Raw genomic sequence first — 14,805 nt, forward strand, 5'->3', positions numbered from 1 at the left:
CAAGTAGGAGGTCAAGAACTAGACTGAGGTTGCTACAAGGCAACCCTTTCTGAGATTTTTTTTTCCCCTAATAAATTGATCCACGTGGGACCAAGAGCTACTGAGTTTGTAGATTAGGGAATAAGAATTCTAAACCCAAACAACCCAGTGTCAAGTTCTGGCTCAGCCAATCTGTGACACTGGGCAAATTACAAACCACTGCCCTTAGCCGGGTGGCGGTGGTACATGCGTTTATCCCAGCACTCAGGAGGCAGAGGCAGGTGGATCTCTGTGAGTTAGAGGCCAGCCTGGTGTACAAGAGCTAGTTCCAGGACAGGTTCCAAAGGTACAGAGAAATCCTGTCTTGAAAAACCAAAATAAAAAATAAAATAAAATAACAATTCACTGTCCTTCATCTCTTCATGAGCAAATGAGTGGGAAAATAGTTTCCTCATAGAAACTTTGAGGATCAAATAAGTTAGAAAGTGTTAACAATAACTCCAACAACAAATATCTATTAAGCTCTTATTCTTTTCACAGCCTGTCCATGGGGTTCAGAGTATTTTCTTGGCCACACTGGGACCTCCTTCCACTTAAGGATCTTAAAGCCACTATACCACAGTACAAAGATATAACTAGAACAAGATTGTTGAGACTAGGCCTAAAATTTGGAACTGGAGTGGTTGAGGTCAGGGATGATCCTAAAGACCTGAAACTCCCCAGCTTCCACCTGAGCCTGAGTCTCTGTCCTCACCACCCCATTTCAGGTGTTCTTGGGGATCGAACTCAGGGCATCTGGGACGCTAGATCAGCCTTCTAACCACTGGGCTACACTTCCAGCATCCTCGAATAGGGTTTTCACCAAGTAAGAGTTCATGAAATTTACACTTGTTTTTATACAGATCTGTGACCTGAGTTTTAACATTATATGTGATTCTTATTGTGAGGCTAGAGAAGCGAAGTTATTAAACAGCAACATTGACCGTGTGTGCCACCCTGCAGTGAACGCCCTGGGCTCAGGAGAACGTCCTCTGATCCAGGTGAACAGGAACAATCAGTCAAACCATCCAGGAAGTGACATGCTGGTTTAGACTCACCCTGAATAAAAATTGTCAAAAGAAGTTGGAAGCGACGATGAAGCAGATTCGGTTCCGTTGTTGAGTTTTGATAGTCAGAGAGGGATCTTAGAAAGGTTACTCTTTTTTTGCTTTTCAAGACGGGGTTCCTCTGTGTAGCTTGGGAGCTCATCCTGGAACTCACTCTATAGACCAGGCTGTCCTTGAACTCACAGCGCTCTCCGCTCCTCCTGCCGCCCGATCTCTGCTGGGATTAAAGGCGTGCGCCACCAGGCCCAGCTAGGAAGGCTACTCTCGGCTGCATCCTTGGGGTGAGGGCAATGGGTGTGCTGAGAAACTGACTCTTCATTTGCAGACCTGATAACATTGCATTGGTGGGGAAGGTTCTGGAAGTAGAGCTCTCTCTCTTGATCTACATCTCTGACGTCTGGGAAGAGCTCCCTAAAGAGGAAGACAAGACTTTTCAACTACCTTGCAAATCAGTTCTCCATCCTGCTGGACCTAGCTGCTAACTACCGCAGCCTTGAAGTTGGCAGGCCTTCCTGTTCCAGAGCGGGAGGGTTCTTGGCAGGAGGCGGCAGGCTGGAAACAGAATGGTAACTGGGTTGGCCAAGCACCTTCCGTGTCAACTGGAGGAAAAGGAAACTGGGTACTTCCCATCTGATCCAGATTATCTGGTCTGAAAAATAATATGAAAGTACAGAGAATTCCCAGATGTTTAGAGTTGTTGGCTTTGACATGCCAAGCATTCTTGGCAGTGCAGTTACCTTGCCAAATATTTCATTTAGGTTTTATTTTACATTTCCTGATCGCAGACCATCTGAGCAGTCGGGGAGTAAGTGCGCCAGCTGTGTGGGTGGGTGGGTGGGTGGCTCCTGAGGTTTAAAACCTGGACTGTCACTCTAATGCGCCTGTCACCCCAAGTGATCAATATTTGTCCACTTGCATCTGCCACGGATGATGCGTACGTGTGTGGTGTCTGCATGTGTGTACTCATGTACACGCAAGGCGTACCTGCCTGTGTAGGGATGTGTGAGGCCAGAGGTTGACACCCTATGTGTTTATTTTAGTTAGTGGGTTATTTTGAGACAGGGTCTCTCTCTCTGAGCCTGGGGCTTGCAGTTTGGGGTAGCCTGATTCTCAATATCAGGGATCTGCATGTCTCCACCCCCAGCCAACCCCAGAATGCTGGGGTTACAGACAGCACCCAGATCCTGGCTTTTACAGAAAGCACTTGACTCACTGAGCCGTTTCTCCGGCCCTCTAGGTAGCTTTTCTGAACGCAGCTCTGTCATGTCACGTGATCTTCACCTGCGCCCGCGTCCGTCACAGAATACGGAACCTCCTCCATACTCCTCAGCGGCAGCCAGCACTCCACCGCAACCTCACAGCAAACTATATTTGGGGCACCATGCAGGCTGTTGTTAATGTGAATTGTATTTTGTTTTTCCAGACAGGGTTTCTCTGTAGCTTTGGAGCCTGTCCTGGAACTAGCTCTTGTAGTCCAGGCTAGCCTCAAACTCACAGAAACGTGCCTGCCTCTGCCTGGGTGCTGGGATTAAAGGCGAGCGCCACCACTGCCCAGCGTGAACTGTATTTTAAGTCATAGCCAGTCCCTCTTGACTGGCCAGATGAGAAGGCCTCTTTTCCTGTTATTCACACGATCGCTGCTTCCAGACAAGTTAAAAGGTTTGCTTACATTTCCTGGCCAGGGGCTTACCTGCCGAGAGGAAATCTCTGAGACAAAGGGTCTCAGCACCAAGTCCTTGGCGGGCAGGGTGGCAGCCACTCCCAACCAAAGAATTTCAAGCATTCTTTTGCTCCTCTATTTGGAAGGTGCCAAGCAAGGGTGGGGGTTTGGTCGAAACTAGCCCTGCTGGAATAAATTAGTTACAGGCCTAAATCTGGAAGTTCAGGGAAACTGGTCTTCTCCATTCCGTTGTAGAGTTAAGCCTTCTTCCCGCCGCTCTGCTGAGGAGGGAATTTTCTAATTCACTTCTTACAGGGCAAGGCTGTTCAGAGGAGATTTTTAATCCTTAAAAGGTATATTCTGCAGTCCACCTACGTTTTCCAAGCAAATATTTTCACATCAGCCCTCTTCCTAAAGAGAAGGGTTGGCAAATTCAGGTATCCCGTGTGTGGTTCTGAAAAATTCCCTATAGATTTTCTTTGATTCAATTTCTTGAAGGGGGAAAAAAAAAATCAAGGAAGCAAAGCCAGCCAATGTGCGGGGGGGGCACCACCACTCAAGACCGCCCTTCTTTCTCCTTGTCGGTCCTCTGGATCCCTTAGGTCGGAAGGGATGTTTGGCCCCCACCTTCAGGACAGATCTCCACCCCACTTCCCGACCCCCAGGGCAGATAACAGCCCCCCCCCCCACGCTCCCGCTCCTGTAGCCACAGACACACCTCGCTGAGGTCATCCTTAGTGTCGCTGGGAAGGGGAAGGAAACGTGAGCGAAAGCAACAGGTTCCACCCACTGCCTGAACTTGGAAGTGGATACCAGGGGCGGTGAAGGGAGAGGAAGCAGCAAGGGGGAGGAAGGTGGAAAGGAAATGATGGGCTTGATCGCTGGGCACCGGTCACTTGAGCTCCCAAACGGTTTGTGTTTTTGCTTGTGAGGGTGACAGGAGGGCCTTTCCAGGGTCACTTGGGGACTTCCGCGTGGACTGGGAGGCATCGGACCCGCGCGGCCCTCCTGGACGTTTCGGCTGGGTAAAGAACCCAGCGAAGAGGCCTTGAGGTGCGTTCGGGCACACAGCACGCTCCCCAGGGCGCGGCCCTCACACTCGGCGAGGTCTGCAAGCCTAGCGCCCGGCAGTCTCCGTCCGCCTCCCTCCGGCCTTTCCGAGCTCTCCTTGCGGGCCTCTAGCTCCAGCCTCCGGCGGGGAAAACCGGGCGAGCGGACTGCGCCGCACCCCGCCGCCTCTGGGCATGCTCCGTGGCGGGACCGGCTCAGCCGCCGCCGCCGGGAGGGCGCGTCCTCCCTCCCCCAGGGCGGCGGCGCCTGCAGCGACTATCGCTGCACCCCGGCCCCGCACACCTTTGGTGGTAGCTGAGGGGTGCCATCTCTCCGTGCGTGGGCCGAGAGCGCCCCCCGTGCCCATCCTTCCCGAGAGGGACCGGCCGAGGAGGCGCGCAGGCGGGATGCGCCCTGCGACTACTGCGGTGCCTTAGAAAGTAAAGCTGAGCTCGCCCGGCGCGGGGCTGCCAGCCGGTGCCGGGAGGGGGCGGGGCGGGGCGGGGCTAGGTGGGGGGTGGTCCCAGTGCCCCGGCGAGGTGCGAAATCAGTTTCTACCTCCCTCTTCTCGGGTCCCGCCCCCGGGGAGTCAGAATTTAGTGGGAAAGTGTCTGGGAGAATCCTTGGGGCGGAGTGCTGGGGCGCTCCTGGCGCAAAATGGTTAACACCAAGTCCGCGCGCGCCCCTGGGCTATGAGGGTGAAAAGTGCGCGCCCGTGGCTGCGCACCCCTTTGCTAATTTGCGGGTTAGTTACCCGGAGGAAGTCAACTTGTGTGGGGAGGGATGGGGGCAGCTCAGGCTGCTGCTGGCTCCCGCCCAGGCCTCTTAGGGCACTCGCACCTCGCGGCAAGCGGGAGCCGCGCGCGGGGAGGTCGGGGCGGGCAGCAGGCGGCCGGAGCAGGCTCGACCGGGCCACTCACTCTCTCTCTCTGCCTCCTCCCCCCAGGATTACCGAGAGGATGGGATGGATCTAGGCAGTGACGCCGGCAGCAGCAGCAGCAGCCGCGCCAGCTCACAGTCCAACTCCACCAAAGTGACCCCTTGCTCCGAGTGCAAATCCTCATCGTCGCCGGGGGGCAGCCTGGACTTGGTGTCTGCTCTGGAGGACTATGAAGAGCCCTTCCCGGTCTACCAGAAGAAGGTGATTGATGAGTGGGCTCCGGAGGAGGACGGGGAGGAGGAGGAAGAGGAGGACGATCGAGGGTATCGGGATGACCGCTGTCCGGCCCGGGAGCCCGGGGACGTGAGCGCCAGGATCTGCAGCAGCGGAGGCGGGAGCAAGAGCGCCACCACCACCATGCCGTCCCCGATGCCTAACGGCAACCTCCATCCTCACGACCCCCAAGACCTCAGGCACAATGGCAACGTGGTTGTGGCCGGCCGGCCGAGCGCCTCCCGGGCTCCCCGCCGAGCCATCCAGAAGACCCAGCCTCCCGGGAGCCGGCGCGGAGGCCGAGACCGGGCAACTGGGGGGCTCTGCGTTCAGCCTCCGGACGGCGGGACGTGCGTCCCAGAAGAGCCCCCGGTGCCCCCGATGGACTGGGAGGCGTTGGAGAAGCATCTGGCCGGGCTGCAGTTCCGGGAGCAGGAGGTGCGAAACCAGGGTCAGGCGAGGACCAACTCCACCTCTGTAAGTTGACCCGGGTGCGTGCCCACGCGCGCACACCCGCGTATCACCTCGCGCGCAGCCCACACGCCCCTTCTCCGCGCTCCCGCCGGTGGTGGCCCCATTCATCCTTTCCCAAGGGTGGGGGCTGGGCCGGAGAGCCTGCCTCCTGTTCCCCTGGGGTAGGCTTGCTGTCTGTGAGCTGTCTGGGTTTACAGGATGGGCGGAGAAAAGGGAGGGGCAGCCAGAGGGCAGCGGAAAGTCGGGCTAGAGGAACCCGCGACTCATTTTTGATGGAACTACTTATGGAGACTAGGTTGTGAGTCACTTGCCTGAAAATAAATCTAGGGAGATTTCCTCGCCGAAGAAAAGTCCCTGCGGGGGCTGTTTCACACTGTAATAGTTGTGGCTTTGTCCATCCTGGTGGGTCTTCCTGCGTTGCCACTCACGTCTCGCCCTTAGCCAGGCTATGCCTGTGCACGCCTGTGCACATGCACGCACTCGCCTGCCCACACCTCAGATCTGGCAACCGGGTGTGTTCCATCCCGGCTCCTGGATTCGGATGGATTATAGGCCCTCCTGACTTTCTTCCATGAAACCTGAGCGATTGCTGACCTGGAGGAACAGGGTGAATTGAACTGCCAGAATGAGAGAGGGGGTCGTTGCCTCTGTTGCCCGACTCACTCCCTGTTGGCGAATCCCTTCTTGTTTTGATAAAAGAACCACTTAGAGTTCCTTACCGGAGGCTACTGCCTCAATTCAGGAAAAGCCAGACAGGGAGGGGTGCCGGCGTGGAGAGGAAGGAGGGAGAGAAGGAGGGCTGCATCTATAATAAGCTCAGGCAGGTTTGTACTTGTCTCAATATCTTTTTTTTTCTTTGCCCCTGAGAGGAGAGCACGTAAATGACTCAAAAGGAGAACATCACGAATGTAGTTCCCCCTTTTATCACTGTTTGAGATAAAGCAACAGTTGTAATTTGAAATCATTAGTGATAGCCCTAAACAGGGCTGAAGGGCACAGTTTCAAGGAGCTGCTTTCTGTGTGTGTGGCAGCTGTGTGGCAGTGAGGGCGAATGCTTGCCTCGCAGGTATAATCTGGCTACTCGGAGTCTCCGGGGGCTTCTGGAAATTGGGTGCATGCACTTTTGACTTCAGGGGTGAGGGTGGTAGCAGGGGTTTCACAGAGCAATTGGCACAGCCTCTGTCAGTCTGGGCCCTTGGTTGACAGAGCCCCTCGGTTAGTGTCCCTCGAGAGATTACCTATTAAATTAATAATCGCGGCTCTTTATACGTTCACCACGTCTCAGTAACAGACGTGGAATCTTTCCATTACAGACAGTGCTGGCAATAAAAAACATCCTTTCCCCGATACACTCTCAGGGAGTGCGGATAAGCTGTTACACAGCTGTAACTGGGCTGAGATTCTGGTGAGGGAGGTACGGAAGACTGTCTGCCCTCTAGGAACGTGACATTTGAAGGCTTCCCTGACAGGTTCTCATCCCAGGGCTCGCACATTCTCTTGTTATTGTGGCTTCGTTACTGGGCCACCTTTAAGACCTCAGCTGTCCTCTCACCTCATCAACGGTTTGGAGTTTCTTCCTCCTAATTTCTCAGATGCCCAGGCCCCCGGCTCTCCTAAAAAATGTAGGCTCTTGGTAATTTTAGAAGTTAACTCATTTTTGTTCTTATTTTTAAAGACGTTCCCCCATATATTTTATGTATTATACATTATCTATATTTTATATATCTCCATATATACATACATATATGTGTGCCACAGTTCACTTGCAAAGGTCAGAGGAAAACCTTTGGGAGTCTGTTCTCTCTCCATGTGCACCCTGAGGATTAAGTGGTGGACATAAGGCTTGGTGATGCCTCAACCCGCCGAGCCATCTCACAGTCTGGTTTTGGCTTGTGGTTGAATAAAGTTATTACTGCATGTTTGCTTAGAATGGCACTCTCAAACTAAGTTACCTGTGAAATCACCTTAATGCTTAGAAGCGTTGTATGCAGATATACACAACCACAGAAAGCTCGGTGGTCTCTGTGACTTGTGTGTTCACTGTGTTATTAGCTAAAGTTGTTACTGTGGGTCCCTGTTATAAGAGTTTTTAAAACACCACTTATAGCCTGTTTGGCAGTGCCTGGAGTCAGCAACCATGAGTGTCGGAACCTAAGAACAGCAAGTAATTGGTGTAGAAGGCCTACCTTGAAGGAGACGATCTAATGACGTATCTCTAAGCAGGAGGCAATGTAGGAGTCTTTTGAAGTCTTTTCCAGTGACACACTTACTTTGGCCAAGGCTACACCTCCTGATCCTCTCTAAACAGGTGGTACCATCTGGGAAGCAACTATTCAAATGCCCTAGATTTATGGGGGGGGGGGCATCTCATTCAAACGACCACAGCCATCATGTGGGTGCTGGGGACTGAACCCAGGTCCTCTGGATTTTTGAATTAGGCTGTTAAGTAGCCCAGACTTGCTGCACGAGGCTCCTTGAGTAACAGAAACTGGCCTTGATCTCTTGTTGCTCTTGGGTCTGGTTCCCTGGTGATTACAGGTGTGCACCTGCTGTGCCATGATGCCTGGGATGTTTGAGGTTCTCATCTAGCCAGTGAAGTATGTATGTATGTATTTATTTATTTAGGTTTTTCAAGACAGGGTTTCTCTGTAGCTTTGAAGCCTGTCCTGGAACTCGCTCTTATAGACCAGGCTGTCCTCGAACTCACAGAGATCCGCCTGCCTCTGCCTCCCAAGTGCTGGGATTAAAGGCATGCGCCACCACTGCCCGGCCCCGAAAAAAGTATTTATAGCAACCATAAATCCCAGATCTTAACCAAAGCCCTCACCTTACAGTTGAAGCCCTGAGTGCCTGAGGTTCCAATGAGAAACCTGTTAAAGTTTTTTTCTTTCTTTTTAATCTTTCCTTCCCACACAGGAGCAACACTCCCCTCACCCCCTTTACTTAAAATCCTTCGAAATTGCAAGGATGGAGTGTCTCCCCTCCCTGAAATAGCTTAAAGAAATTCTTGGTGACGAGACCTTGCTTGTATTTCCTCAGCAGTAACAGTACGCTGAGAATAACCAAGCCCTCTACTTTCAAGTCTCCTCTCACAGGCGGGGTTTGGTTTGGTTTTCTGACACAGTGTTGGGCTCTTTGCCAAACTACATAGTAATGGAATCCACGGGTCCCCTCTCCTGGTCTCATGTTTCTTCTGCTTCCTTCCGCGTCAAAGGAAGACTGAGGTCGCACAAGAGGCTTGTATTTTAGTTTTAGAGTTCCCTGACACGAGGAAGAGTTAGGGCCAGGTTTAATACAAAACATGTCCATCTGGAATGTAAGACCCCAAACTGACCTTTATTTGTAAAGTCCAGGACATTCGTCCCCCCCCCCCTTGATGCTGATGGAGGACTGTGAGCCAGGCTGCCATAGAGCCTCTGGGGTCATAACTGGAGAAGCCCCGAGTCACTCTGATGGAAACAGGCTGATGACCAACTCCTACTAGCTTCTTAGATGGAGACTCCTTCACAGATCTCCATCGTCTCTGGTGGTCCAGCCCCAGCAGCAAGTTTCAAGTATCCTGCAGCCATACCTCCTCCAGTGGCTCACCTTGTATGTGAGGAGCCCCACGAGGCCCACCTGGCAATCATGCCTACCGTGACAGCGCTGTCCCTAGCTGCACTGGACCTGCTGGAGAACCTGTCTTCCCTCCAGAATGAACTAGTTCTTGATGAACTTGAACAGAAGGCCAGATGCAGGCTAAAGATATTTCTGGACATTGGTGGTTGAGCCTTGATTCTGGAAGTTGGTGTTCATCTTAAATTTTTTATCCCCCTGCCTGTTTTTCTTCTGGAGAACTGTTGCAGACAGTCCTGAGGGAAGCAGAAACTTAACCTTCCCTCTCCTGGCAGCCTTCTCCATGCACTAGGCATGCAGGCCTCCTCTTGCATCTGTCTCTGGACTTTAGTACTGCCCACTGATTTCCTTATTCAGGGAACTTTCTAGACCCTTTACTAAGTAAGATAGTAGAAGGACCCACCGCCTTAGTGTCTTCCTTTCCGAATGGAAAATACTTTCATTTGCTTTCTTCAGAGTTTTGTCATGAAGATGTTCATCCTTTGGTGTATGTGACCTTTCATGTGTAGCCTGTCTCTAGCAGCTTTGCTGCCCCTCCCCCATCTCCTCACCCCCACCATCATCTTGTATATTCTCTAAAAACAGATATGTTAGGCTGGGCATTTGGCTCAGTAAAACCATATAGGTAGTCCCTGCATGTAATCTCGGCATTCCCACAGTGGGATAGGAGGCAGAGCCAGGAGAACGGTGGGATATAGGCCAGTGTAGGCCAACTAGCATGGAACACACAGCAGCAAACAAGAGAGAGGCGGTCTCAAACAAGGCTGGAAGTGAAGACCGACACTGAGGTTATCCTTTGACTGCTTCCTCCACACCATCACGTGTGCCCATACTCATTCACACACCCATCACCCTTGCCCCATACACATAGCAGCCTGACCCATGGATAAAATCAATTACATGTATTTACAATGTAATGTGATGTTCTCTATAGTACTTGCATGACTTTTGACACAGCTGTGAAACCATCATCAAAATGAAGGCATTGAGTCCAACACCCCCAAGAGTTGCTTTGTGTCCCTTTGTATTCCCCCGTCTTCTCCCTTGGTAAAACTTGGCTTGATTTTTTTTTGTTTTGTTTTTGTTTTTTTGTTTTTGTTTTTTTCGAGACAGGGTTTCACTGTGGCTTTGGAGCCTGTCCTGGAACTAGCTGTTGTAGACCAGGCTGGTCTCGAACTCACAGAGATCCGCCTGCCTCTGCCTCCCGAGTGCTAGGATTAAAGGCGTGTGCCACCATCGCCCGGCTCCTTGGCTTGATTTTTGTACTATAAGTTGACTTACATTTTCAGATATACCTGCTCCTTTAGTCATCCGGTGATGGGCACTTGGATTGGTTCCAGGTTTTAGCTGTTGTATGTAAATTTTCTATGGCCAGTTGCCCATAAATCTTTATGTGAACCTGCGTTCCTCTGGATACAAATGCGAGAGTAAGACTGGACCATACGGTAGGCCTGTGTTCAACTTCTTGAGAAGCCGCCTTCCAAGGCAGTACCCTTTTAGAAGGCAACTGCCTTGACTCTAAAATATTTTGCATTTTGGTTATCTATTGATTTCTTTATTTATTCTCTCTCCCTCTCTCCCCCCCTCTGTCTCCCTCTCTCTTTCTGTGTACACATGCACATGTCTGGGCGTGTATGTACCACCGTATGGTACCAGAGGTTGAAGTCAGGTCTTCAGGCTTGGTGGCAAGTGCTCTTACCTACAGAGCCATCTCCTCGAGGCACTGTTATGACTCTTAGACCACTGGCTAGAGCTTTGGCTCCCCTTCCTAGCAGTGCGTATGTCATTCGAATTCTTGGATTTCCCAGGACATCTCTGTTCAGTTTACTGGTAGCAAAGACATCATCCATCACATCTAACTAACTCACTCCGTTATTATTCCAAAGAAGAGAGGTGTCAGTTTTAAATTAGGTCCAGTTGAGACCTCACCTTTTGTTTGTTTATTTTGTTTTTTGTTTGTTTGTTTCTGGAGACAGGGTTTCTCTGAGTATCCCTGGCTGTCCCGGAACTCACCCTGTAGACCAGGCTGGCCTTGAACTCGCAGAGATCTACCTGCCAGAGTTCTTGGATTGAAGGCGCACGCCACCACGACTGGTGACCCGTCCTTTTAAAGTGCAGTTTGATTATATTTTCGTGCCCTTGTCAGGTGTATTTTCCTCATTTAATGAGAAATTAAGAATTATGTTAATTGTCACATTAATTGAAAGTGAACTCTCTGATGAGGTTACTTCTAAAGTACTTAGAAATAATTTGTCTTTTTATTTGTTTATACTATTAGCTAATAGCAAACTTTAAATTACCTACATCTCTCCCTAGAATAGTGCTAATTACCAGTTATAGTCAACGTATTGTTCTGTAAGAATTATACCCTAGTTATTCTGCACAGTGCTACCGAAGTCACTGAATGGCTGAGTAGTTCTTCTCTTACTTACTTGGGCTGTGGTTAAACTGCATGAATTCCTGTTTTGTAGGCTGAATTAAAATCCCTTATTAGTCCTACAGAATATAGGAAGGTTTAGATGTAAAGTTAGCTGATCATGCAGTCTGAAGCTTAATAACATTGGAAACTTACAAGTATCGTTTCTATCAGAGAACACACTATGTAACAGCGGTGGTAAAGGTTGGTTTGTTTTTTCATTCTGGTATCAGAAATTATGAGGGCTAATTGTATCCTATAGCTAAACAATGTACCCTGAAATATCTAGTACCACAGTCAAACTTTCTTTGCCTGCTTGGCTAATGTGTGCTAATTCTTAAGAGCGCAGAGGCTGATCTCTGTGTCGGCATAAACTAATACTTCAAGGAGCTGGTGGCCCAGTGAAAAGGGTGCTTGCCGCCAAGCCTGATGATCTGAATTTGATTTCCTGGAAGGAGAGAACCCATGACCCACACAGTGCATACAACATACACATCATATACACACATACCCACACATAGCAATAGTAACAAAAAAAATATGTGTATACGTATAAACTCTATGTACGTATCTACTCATATATATACAGTCCTGGTTGTCCTAGAACTCACTGTTTAGATCAAACTGACCTCAAACTTGGAGATGCTCCTGCCTCTGCCTCCGGAGTGCTAACATCAAAGGTGCGTGGTGCCACACACAGCTTGGAAAAAAAAATGTTTTTTTTAAGACTTCGAAGAAAAATGATTTGGCTTTAAACATATCATCTTGCCAGAACTGAAGCTCAGCGCTGTTGTAGGGCCCTGCTCAAGGCCTTGAGTTGGATATCTAGCATTAGTTGTAGGGTCCTTGTCTAATTGTGCTCGAGGCTCTGGGTTCAATACCTAACAGTGAAGTAAAGAAATAGATTTAAGGGAGCTGGAGAGATGGCTCAGTGGTTAAGAGCATTGCCTGTTCTTCCAAAGGTCCTGAGTTCAATTCCCAGCAACCACATGGTGGCTCACAACCATCTGTAATGAGGTCTGGTGCCCTCTTCTGGCCTGCAGGCATATACAGAGACAGAATATTGTATACATAATAAATAAATATTTAAAAAAAAAGAAATAGATTTAAGGAACACCCAAAGTGAGTAACTTTTTTAATAAAATAATTTTATTAGTTCTTTGAGAATTTCGTACAATGTATTTTGATCGTATTCACATGCACCCTAGTTTTGTGATTTATATATTTATTTATCTATTCATTCATTTATTTATATATAACCACTTATTTATTTATTCATTCATTCATTTATATATAACCATTGAGTGTAATTTGGAGCATCTACTGCTCCACCTACTAGGGTGGGTCTCACCCTTAAAGAAAACTGGTCCTCCCTTCCTCAGCAGCCCTTACCTGCCCAGAGTCCTCAGTTAGGTATGTGGCTCCTGAGTTCCCTCCTAGAATTCTCACTGGTTTCATTCTGTGCACTGTGGTCGTGTGGAGGCCACGAGAGCTGCTGTGAGCTCACGAGTGTAGCACGCTAGTCACGTCCAAAGGACACTGTCTCCCTCCGGCCCTTCCCAGCCTCTGACTTTTACCATCTTTCTGGCCCCTCTTTCTCTGTGATCCCTGAGCCTTTGGAGGGGGTGGAATCCAGGTGTCCCACGTGTGGCTGCACACCCTCCATGACGCTATGCACTTTGTCCAGTTGCGAGTTTTTATATTAACCACAGTGCATGCTATTAATATAATAGGTGAACAATTATTTAAAAATAAAAATATAGCCGGGCGATGGTGGCGCACGTCTTTAATCCCAGCACTCGGGAGGCAGAGGCAGGCGGATCTCTGTGAGTTTGAGACCAGCCTGGTCTACAGAGCTAGTTCCAGGACAGGCTCCAAAGCCACAGAGAAACCCTGTCTCGAAAAACAAAACAAAACAAAAAAAATTTATCAACTCTCCCAGTATGTGTACAGTGTGTGTGTGCATGTGTGCATATGTGTGTGTGTGTATGTTGCAGAAGGGCCCTTTGAACTGTCGTAACTGGATTAATAGGTTCGTGTGTAACAGTCTTTAAAACCTCCGAAGGAAAATGTTTGTCTGAAATCCGGATGCAGATGTATGCTATCATAGCCATCTGATTGAGCTTAGCAGCTCACCACTGGCATACCATCACTGCCCCTGCCTGGCTCCGCCCTCCATAACTCATCTAACTGCAGATCTCACCTGGGATTCCTTACTGGACATGCTTGGGAAGCCTCAGTCCTGGAGGCATTTGCTTACTCAGTGGCAAGTCCACAGGTTCACACCAGCCTCCAACAGGGCTCTTTGAAATCCGATTCTCCTCTGCCTGGGCAGATGAGCTCCCAGCAGCCCCTCTCTCCCTGGACTTGTGTGCCACATACGCACCATTCACTACTACCCGAGCTATAACGGGCTTCCAGGTTTTCGCTTTCATATTTGATTCCATGCTAAATCCCCAAATTGGACAAATTCAGGGTTCCCACTTTAAGAGGTAAAAGGGAGGGCCAGAGTCAAAGGCCATCCTTAAACTTAGAGGCCAACTTAGGCTCCAGTCAGGTCCAGGAACTTGGCTGAAGCCTTGTGACTGACAACGCTCAGATCAGACCTCCTTAGGCTCTGCCTCTGGTCCCCAGCTTTCAGTGACAACCTAGCCACTGTTGTCTTCTATCTGTGGTTGTGGTTGGCTGTTATCTTCCTACAGGTGTGTCTCTTATCTACACAGGCGTTCTAGTCCACCCCACCCCACTCTTCCACTTTTGTAAACACACAGAGCAGGGGTCCGAGAATTCCCCGGAGAGCAGATGTCTGGTGCTCCCTGGCTATCTAGTTGGTTTAGTGTATTTGGTACCATACTTGTGTCTCACTTCTTTAATTTTCTCAAAGCTGAAAGATATCATGAACTCTCTTATTAATGCTAATAGCCATAATTCCGTTATTATTCCGTAAAACTTTGCTCAAATCATGTGCTATTGCATTTGCATATTAAAATAGAAGTTTGTACTCCTGGGCCTTGGGCCCTGAGGACTTGTGTGATTTCACTTGCTGAATTATGAAATTTAGTACTGGGTAAATTAAGAGATGCTTCAGCAGCTGTTGGGCCTCAGGACTATGATTCTGGAGCCCCTAGGCCTGGGACATTCTTGACTCTTGGCTACTGCAAGTCTGTTGGAGACCTGACTTCTGGGGTGATTCAAGGGCCAGTTGTAAATTTGAGCCTTCTCAATAGGAAAGTAAGATTTTCGAGGGAGAGGCCCCCTCAGCAACCCTCTCCCTCTCTGAAGGTAGAAATGGACTATGTTCACCACAGCCTAGTCCAGCCCTGACCATCCTCCAGATACTCTAAGGCTGAGA

General features: G+C 49.6%; 1 protein-coding gene across 5 annotated transcripts in view; it reads left to right on the top strand.

The window, feature by feature from the left end:
- Nucleotides 1-14,805, top strand: part of Schip1 (schwannomin interacting protein 1) — a 152,242-nt gene that overhangs the window by 21,207 nt on the left and 116,230 nt on the right. The window contains exons 1-2 of one of the 5 annotated variants that reach the window (XM_050147518.1): nucleotides 3,517-3,656; nucleotides 4,742-5,425. In XM_050147518.1, coding sequence (XP_050003475.1) covers nucleotides 4,760-5,425 — 666 coding nt within the window. In that variant the 5' untranslated portion in view covers nucleotides 3,517-3,656; nucleotides 4,742-4,759. Of the gene's footprint in view, nucleotides 1-3,516; nucleotides 3,799-4,084; nucleotides 4,236-4,373; nucleotides 4,541-4,741; nucleotides 5,426-14,805 lie in introns of those variants that run through there. The other 4 variants (XM_050147519.1, XM_050147521.1, XM_050147522.1 and 1 more) reach the window with 4 other exon arrangements.

This window comes from Alexandromys fortis, unplaced genomic scaffold (assembly GCF_014885135.2).
Source record: "Alexandromys fortis isolate MF-2015 unplaced genomic scaffold, M_Fortis_MF-2015_v1.1 scaffold_53, whole genome shotgun sequence".
Taxonomy (NCBI): Eukaryota; Metazoa; Chordata; class Mammalia; order Rodentia; family Cricetidae; genus Alexandromys; species Alexandromys fortis.